At 49.2% G+C, this 9,053-nt stretch overlaps 1 protein-coding gene across 2 annotated transcripts in view; it reads right to left on the minus strand.

Annotated features, from left to right (window-relative positions):
• Nucleotides 1-8,815: 8,815 nt before the first annotated feature.
• The window catches only part of BPIFB6 (BPI fold containing family B, member 6), a 15,607-nt gene continuing 15,369 nt past the window's right edge, over nt 8,816-9,053 (minus strand). For both annotated transcript variants that reach the window (XM_010841699.1, XM_010841700.1), the window contains exon 15: nt 8,816-8,998. In XM_010841699.1, the coding sequence (XP_010840001.1) occupies nt 8,966-8,998 (33 nt within the window). In that variant the 3' untranslated portion in view covers nt 8,816-8,965. The remainder of the gene's footprint in view (nt 8,999-9,053) is intronic.

Genomic DNA, 9,053 nt, shown 5'->3' on the forward strand with positions numbered 1-9,053 from the left:
TGTCAGTGTCACACCTACCAAGAATGGAAGCAGAAACCTGGGGCCATCCTTGTGCCCAGGGCTTCTCTTCCCTGTGCCCCTTCACCAGCCTGGGGCCCTCCCACCCGCCTGGCAACGCTCAAGTCCAGTTTCACTCCCAGGAAAGCCCTCTCCCTCCAATTTGAGCAGCAGCTAACACATCTGAATTTAAAGTCTTAGGCGTCTGTGGTCCCAGGGAGCCTGGACCTGGCTCTCAGAGAAAGCCGTAGAGGGCCTTCCTTTCCAGAACAGCAGGACAGGATCTCCGTTTCCTGGACCACTTTCCCATTGGCTCAGGGGGCCGTTTCAGAAGGTGTGGCTGATTGGAGACGTTCAGCAGATAGATTTGACAAGTCCCGTTTCTCTCCTGCCTCCCTTACCTCTTGGACTGCAAGGAAATCAAACCAATCAATCCTAAAGGAAATCAACCCTGAATATTCATTGGAAGGACTGTTACTGAAGCTCCAATATTTTGGCCACCTGATGCGAAAAGCTGACTCACTGGAAAAGACTCTGATGAAGGGAAAGAATGAGGGCAGGAGGAGAAGGGGGAGATAAATGGTTGATGGCATCACTGACTCAATGAACATGAGTTTGAGTAAACTCCAGGAGATAGTGAAGGACAGAGGAGCCTGACACGCTGCAGTCCTTGGGGTCACAGAGTCGGACACGATTTAGCGACTGAATGGTAACAGTAAACCCTGCGTCTATCCTGGACTGATGTTGAAAGGAACAAGATAGGAAGTGACAGCATAGCTAACGTTAGTTTCATAGGTTGGGATTTTTCTGTATGAAGTTCAACACCTGCCAGCCCAGTTACATACCCATCATCACCCCTGTTTAAACTCTTCAGTGGTTCCCCACTGCCCTGGGTATAAAACCCAGGCTCCTTACTGTTACTCACAAGGACTCTACCTGCCTCTTTACCTTCTCTGTCTTAACCTTGACAAGCTCCTTCCACCTCAGGGCCTTTGCACATGCTATTCTTTCTGTTAGGGATGTTCTTCCTCTGGACTGACTCCTCACTTTTCAGGTTCTGAATAAATGTCACCTACTTGGAGAGGCCGCCTTCCTTCACTTTGTCTAAAGAAGCCTGTCTGTCACCAAACACCACCCAGAATATATACTTGAAGGCAGTTTGCGACCATGCATCGTGTTTATGTTCTCATGTGCCATTTCTGTGAGTTCCCTGGGGGCAGGGACTGTTTCTAGAGTCTCAGTGCATAATTGTGTGTTGGAGCAGGTGCTGGCTGAGGGGCCAAGAGTAGATGGAAATCCAGCCCCACTGTATTCGCCAACTCTTTGCTCTGGCGTAGGCTCTGTCTCCCCAAGAGGACACCTTTTCCTCTCGCACAGAGGTGCATAAGGGCTCTGTAGGGACCAGCTGGTATCAGCAGGACTGGTCCCAGAGTGGCTCCCTGTAACCTTGACTCTCTCATAGAAGGAAATATTCCCACAACGGGAAATCAGTCAGAATTAGTGGTTCAGAGAAAAATGGGCATCTCTTGAGCCTAGGAAAATTTTGCCCTCAGCCCATGAATCCCTACCTTTGCCCCCTCACGGAGTCCCTGTTTTCCCATCTGCAAAATGGACTTTTTCTCCCATCATCTTCCAGGTACCCACAGTGTTCTCCTAGGGAGAATTCTTTCTGGGCCCATTATTCAGATGGGACAGCAGGATGGTTACAGGGCCAACAACTGGGGATCTGGATAAAGTTGGGGCTCCGCAGGCTGTCTTACCCTCTCCTGCAGCTCCACAAGGAATAGACGGGGGCTCCTGGCCTCCTGTTAGCTCCTCCACCCACTCAGGCCCGGGGGCTGCCTTTATATGCCCACAGTGCCTCTGGGGACACAAAGGGGGCGCAGCCGCCAGAAACCCGTCAATGTGTCATGTCAGAAGCAAATTGTGGTTTTCCCTGCGGGCCTGGGCTAAGCCTTCCTTCTGGGGGTAGAGTGAAAGGGGAGGACTGGGGTCAGTGCCCAGGGGCGGGAATGAAAGCCTGGGGGCTGCAAAGGCAGCCACCTCCTCCTAGACCTGGGGGTGGAGTAGGGCATTCAGCCCACCTATGGGATCTCCCTTCAGGGTTCCCTAATGGCCACATGTGCCCTGATGGCACAGAATCCACCCTGCCTCCCCACCTACCCCACCTGAGACCCAGGGAGAGAAGGAAGGAGATTAAAGCTGCAGGGTCTTCTGTCCCTCTGCCCACCCCGACCCCAGGTCTGGCATGGAGACAGCCATGGGCCCTGGAGAGAGGAACTCTGTGTAGTCCTGGGGAGGGCCACTAACTCCACCCCTATCTGCCAAGACCCAGTGTCTGCTGGGGTTCCACAGCAGTATTCCCCTCCTAAGTCTGGTGCAGGTGACGATAGAGAGAAATTCATCCATCCATTCATTATTTCTTGTGCAGGCACTTGTGCAGCACCTGCTGTCTGCTAGGTGCTGGGGATAAGACCTGTAAACAAAAGAAACAAACCACCTCCCCTGATGACCAATAGAAATACAGTGCAATGAACATTTTTTCCAGTAGCCACATTTTTTATTTTTTATTGAAGGATAATTGCTTTATAGAATTCTGTTGTTTTCTGTCAAACCTCAACATGAATCAGCCACAGGTATACATATATCCCCTCCTTTTTGAACCTCCCTCCCATCTCCCTCCCCATCCCACCCCTCTAGATTGATACAGAGCCCCTGTTTGAGTTTCCTGAGCCATACAACAAATTCCCATTGGCTATCTATTTTACGTATGGTAATGTACGTTTCCATGTTATTCTTTCTATATATCTCACCCTCTCCTCCCCTCTCCTCATGTCCCTACGTCTATTCTCTATGTCTGTTTCTCCTTTTGCTGCCCTGTAAATAAATTCTTCAGTACCATTTTTCTAGAATCAATATGTATGCATTAGAATACGAAATTTTTCTTTCTCTTTCTGACTTGCTTCACTCTGTATAATAGGTTCTAGGTTCACCCACCTCCTTAGAACTAACTCAAATGCATTCCTTTTTATGGCTGAGTAATATTCCATTGTGTGTATGTACCACAACTTCTTTATCCATTCATCTGTCAATGGACATCCAGGTTGCTTCCATGTTCTAGCTTCCAATAGCCACATTTTTTTAAGTGAATTTTAATAGTATAGTTTAAATTGTCCATGAAGCAATATGGCTATTTACTATTGCTATACTTTCAGCTCCTCTGTGAGTGAATGAGTGAAGTCACTCAGTCATGTCCAACTCTTTGTGACCCCATGGACTGTAGCCTACCAGGCTCCTCCATCCATGGGATTCTCCAGGCAAGAATACTGGAGTGGGTCGCCATTTCCTTCTCCAGGAGATCTTTCCGACCCAGGGATTGAACCCGGGTCTCCCTCCTTGTAGGCAGACAATTTACCATCTAAGCCAACAGGGAAGTCCCTCCTCTGTAGATTTGAGAACTTTCAAAACCCAAAATGGAAAAAATAACTTAAAAATTTGTATAGCTTATTTAACCCAGTATGTCCAAAATATTATCATTTAACATTCAATCAATATAAAATTCTCAATAGACACCCTACACTTGTTTTCTCATACTAAGTCTGCACACCAAATTTGGATTCGCCACCTTTCAAGTGTTCAATCAATCTCCTTGTATGGCTGTTGGCTGTTGGCCATTGTACTGATCAGCATAACTCTGGGGAGAACAGATAAGCACATGATGAAGTAAGTCAGAGGCTGATGATAAAAATAAATAAGGGAAGGGGGTCCAGTTCCAGTATGGTGGTTGGGGAGGCCTCATGTGTGACTCAGCTGGTAAAGAATCCACCTACAGTGCAGGAGACCTGGGTTTGATCCCTGGATTGGGAAGATCCCCAAGAGCGTCCCTTGTGGCTCAGATGGTAGAGTCTGCCTGAATGCAGGAGACCCAGGTTTGATCCCTGGGTTGGGAAGACCCCCTGGAGAAGGAAATAGCAACCCACTCCTATAATCTTGCCTGGAAAATCCCATGGATGGAGGTGCCTGGCAGGTACTGTCCACAGGGTCGCAGAGTCGGACATGACTGAGTGACTTCACTTTCACTTTTCATATTTGAACAAGTGTGACTTTTGACCTGCAGGAGGAGAAGGAGTGAGCCAGATGGTTACCTGCGGAAGAGCCCACCAGACGGAGGGAAGTTCAGTTCAGTCATTCAATTGTGTCCAACTCTTTGTGACCCCCATGGACTGCAGAACGCCAGGTTTCCCTGTACATCACCCAACTCCTGGAGCTTGCTCAAACTCATGTCCATAGAGTCGGTGATGCCATCCAACCAACTCATCCCTTCTCCTCCTGCCTTCAATCTTTCCCAGCATCAGGGTCTTTTCCAATGAGTCAGTTCTTCACATCAGGTGGTCAAAGTATTGGAGTTTCAGCTTCAGCCTCAGTTCTTCCAATGAATATTCAGGACTGATTTCCTTTAGGATTGACTGGTTGGATCTCCTTGCAGTCCAAGGGACTGTCAAGAGTCTTCTCCAACACCACAGTTGAAAAGCATCAATTCTTCAGCACTCAGCTTTCTTTATAGTCCAACTCTCACATCCATACATGACTGCTGGAAAAACCATAGCTTTGACCAGATGGACCTTTGTTGGCAAAGTAATGTCTCTGCTTTTTAACGTGCTTTCTAGGTTGGTCATAGCTTTTCTTCCAAGGAGCAAGTGTCTTTTAATTTCATGGCTGCAGTCACCATCTATAATGATTTTGGAATCCCCAAAGATAAAGTCTCACACTGTTTCCATTGTTTCCCCATCTGTTTGCCATGAGGTGATGGGACTGGACGCCATGATCTTAGTTTTCTGAATGTTGAGTTTTAAGCCAGTTTTTCAACTCTCCTCTTAGACAGAGGGAAGAACCCCATGGATGGAGGGAAGGGCAAGTTCAAAGGCCTGAGGTGGTATGTTCTAGGAACACAAAGAGGGCAGTGCGGTTGGAGGGGTGTGGGGGCCACGGGGTCAATCAGGTGACGCGGCCCTGCAGGTTACTGTACAGACTTACAGACTTTGGCTTTTGTTTGCAGTTCTTCAGCAGGTCCGGGCTCAGGCATTCCCTCCTCTAGCAAGCCCTCCTGACTCCCAAGCTGGCTGTGACCCCACAGCCTCCTGGAATCTCCTCTGTCAGAATCCGTGACATGCAGGGTTGTAACCATGTTTCTGGGTACTCGTGGGTCTGTCTCTTGCATGGGGCCCTGAGACTCAATCTGGCCTGATTCACCTCATAACCCCTGAACCCCTAGCCATACAATATTCATCCTATGACTTTAGACACTGAGCCAGGTTACCCAACCACACCACTTTTAAATAAATAAATAAATCTTTTCTTGAAATATAAAGTCCAAACCCTAAGTGTACAGCTTGATGAACTTTTACAAAATTCTTTTATTTCAGAAGCCCTGTTTTGTCCCTCAGTCCTGACCTCTAACACAATGATGAGCTCAGTCTGCTCTTGAGGGTACTATAAATGGGATTGCGCAAGTGCACTCTTTTGTGTATAGCTCCTTCACACCTGTGTCTATGCAGTCCAGTCATGTTGTGAGAGGCAATGATTTTTTCCTCTTTGCCTTATGCTATTTCATTATGTGACCACACCCAGATTGCTTATCCATACTCCTGTCTAGAGGCACCCAGGCCTTCGGGTCAAAAGCTGCTCTGAGCATTCTTGTTAAGTCTTTTTGTGGACGTGCATTTATTGTTCATTTCTCTTGTGTGGCCAACTAGGAGAGGGATTGCTGGGTCCTAGTAGTGCCTGTGGGGCTTCCCTGGTGGCTCGGTGGTAAAGAATCCATCTACCAATGCAGGAGATGCAGATTTGATCCCTGGATTGGGAAGATTCCCTGGGGAAGGAAGTGGCAACCCACTTCGGTATTCCTGCCTGGGAAATCCCATGGACAGTGGAGCCTGTGGGGCTACAGTCCACGGGGTCGCGAAAGAGTCGTACCTGACTCAGTGACTATGCAGCAACAAAATGAAGTAGCACATGTCCACAGTGAATTTTCTTAAGTTTTTTTACAGGGCTCTCCCAGTGCTACTGCTCATATTCTTGCACACTGGGTACTGCCAGTATTCTTAAGACTCCATTAGAGGGAGGAGGAGGGAAAGCTAGCACCTAGCTTTCATTGAGCAGTTATTGTCTGCAAGGCACTGATGTGTACAAATCGGTCCAGTCATCATGATGACCAGGAAGGTCAGCATATCATAGCTCCTGTCTTACCCTCAAGGAGCCAGGGCTCTCTCTCCAAGGAGAAGCCACCGGCCCAAGGTCACACAAGAGTCCAGCTGACCTGTCTGACTCTGATACTCACCATCCCCCTCCCCCTTTAATTTTAACACAGTAGATTTACAATGTTTTGTTAGGGACACTCATCCTCTTAACCACGGCCCAGGCCAGCCCTTCTCAAGGGAAGAAAAGGCTACCTACTTTCTGGTCTGCCTTATCTTCCCCAATTCCTTCCAGATCCCACCCCAGTGGAGACCCCTACAACCTCCCCCCACCCCCACCCAGCTCCCTAGGCACTTGCAAGCCATCTCAAGCACCAAGACCCAGTCAGGGATTGCGCCTGTCGATGGTAAAGATGAATGAAAATGCATATCTCCAGGCCTTACACTGCAGCCCTGACTCAATAGGTCTGGGGTGGAGGGCTCAGGAACTGGCATGTTTAACTTCAATCTGACATGTAGCCCTTTGGAGAACCCTGGGTGATGTGGAGCCGCGGAAGGCACTAGAGCAGGGGAGGGGCTGAATGGCAAAGAGTACCCCTGGGCATTAGGACCTAGAGGGAAGCCCCTGTAGCCAGAATTCCTGAATCCAATTCCTGACTCTGATCATTACCATCTCAGAGCCACAGTTTCCCCAACCTGCAAAAGGGCTGATGTTAATTAAAATTGTCCACTCTCACCTGACTGGTCTGGCTGTGGGTACAGGTGTCCAGGAAATAGGCCTTAGAGCATTAAGGAAAGGCTGCCAAAGGTGCCTGAGAAATTCAGATGATAGCAAGATCCCTGGGAGGCCTTCTTGAAGTTACTGCAGCTGAGAGTGGGCTGGGAAGGGAGAAGGCAGGCTGGGTGGTGAATGGTGTGGACACAAATCTGGGGCATTGGTGGGTGGTCTTCAGTTCCCCCAGGGGGCTGCATGGCAGGCTTTGGGGGTCGATAGTCATGAGTCCAGGATCAAAGACCTGGCTCTCCTCCCTCCTTGCTCTGTGACCTTGAGCTGACCACATACCCTCTCTGGGCCCCAGTTCTTTAAATAATGGTGATGCATCTTGTTGCTGAACGTGGTGTGAAGAAGCAATGAGACTTGGACTCAGGCAGACAGGGTTCAAGCCCATCCCCACATGCAAGTGTGCCCTTGGGCGCTGGCTTCATCTCTCTGAGCCTCCACTTCCTCATCCAGGGTTGGGAGTCTTGGAAGTTGAGCAGTGCCCATGGGCAGAAAACCCCCATTATTGCCTCTCTAGAAGCTGGGGTCACAGCACAGGGCTCCCCTTGCCAGCCCAGCCCTCATTTTCTGCCCAGAGTAAATCCAGGGTAACTGATCATTCAAAGAAGGTCGCAATGAGATTAGAGGTCAAAGTACTCAACCCCTTTCCTATTTCCCAGATGGGAAAACTGAGGTCCAGGGAGGAGCTATGGTTTGTCCAAGGCCATGTAGTGTGCCCCTGGTTGTGCCAAGGCAAGAACCTGGTCCTCCTGACTCAGCCTTTCTGCCTTGGTTTCTCCATCTGTGCACTGGGCTGGGGAGGGGAGCAGTGAGTGTACTGTGTGAACATCTAAGGACAGGATTAGGGGAGTGGAGGAGCCCAGGCACGCCTAGGATCAGGCATCAGCCACCCACAGATTACCCAGGCATCTGTATGTGCCAGCCAGTCTCAAGGCCACCATTGTCCCAGAGCCAGGAGATGATGGGTGTTGAGATTAAGGTCGACTCTGAGGGAAAAGGGGACAGGCCAGGCACCCAGGCCAAGGCAAGGGAGGGGCCCTCCTTCCTCGGTGACATGGCTCTGGGCCAGGCTGGTACACAGACCCACCCATGGAGACAGAGACCTTCTGACAGACGCAAACAGCAACACATGGACCATGGACACGTACGTGGGACCACCATCTCAATAATTCCCAGGGCTGGAGCAACAGCCAATCAGAGGGGCTCTGAAGTACCTTATTTTTTTTCAAAGTTACAGGTTTTGGGGTTTTTTTTTTTTCAACATTCTAGTAAATGATACTGATTTTGAGAATCCACTTAGAATGCACTTATTTTAGATTGTGTTTTTAACTTTGTTATATATAAAAATACATTCACTTTAAAGAAGGGTCAGTTTGAAGAACAGCATCAGTAGGTGGCCCAGATGGTAAAGAATTTGCCTGCAATGCAGGAGACCCAGGTTCAATCCCTGGTCGGGAAGATCCCCTGGAGAAGGGAATGGCAGCCCACTCCAGTATTTTTGTCTGGGAAATCCCATGAACAGAGGAGCTTGGTGGACTATAGTCCATGGGATCACAAAGAGCCAGACATGACTGAGTGATTGAGCACACACACACACACACACACACAGTGGGGATGGTCACCCTCCCCTTATAGGGTTACTGCATAGATTAAATGAGATGGTACAAGTAAAGCTCTGAGCATGGCATTCAGCAGGTACTCAATATATGCTCAAGCCTGCCCCTCAGACCCAAGCTGCTCTTAGATCCCAAAACCCATTGAAGAGGAAGAAAAAACACACATCAATTTTCTACAAATAAAGAGGTCAAAACATCAAATGTTCGTTAGGGCCTTTCTCCTGTTTATTGCCAAGTCCCCAGCCCCGTCCTGCCCTGCTCACTCCTCATCAGCCCCAGTGGAAGGGGGCCAGGCCCACCCAGTTCCAATCAGGCTCCTCTGCTGGGTGTAACTAGTGGACGGTGTGCAGGCAGCTGGCAGGCAAATCCTGTCCCAGTCAGTCCAGCTTCAAGTTCAGCACCAGGGCATTCTGGCGGGAGAAAAAGGGCCAGGAGCAGGTGTGGGGAACAATGAGGGGCCACCCA

The sequence above is a fragment of the Bison bison genome, unplaced genomic scaffold (assembly GCF_000754665.1).
Source record: "Bison bison bison isolate TAMUID 2011002044 unplaced genomic scaffold, Bison_UMD1.0 scf7180017864167, whole genome shotgun sequence".
In the NCBI taxonomy this organism is placed as follows: Eukaryota; Metazoa; Chordata; class Mammalia; order Artiodactyla; family Bovidae; genus Bison; species Bison bison.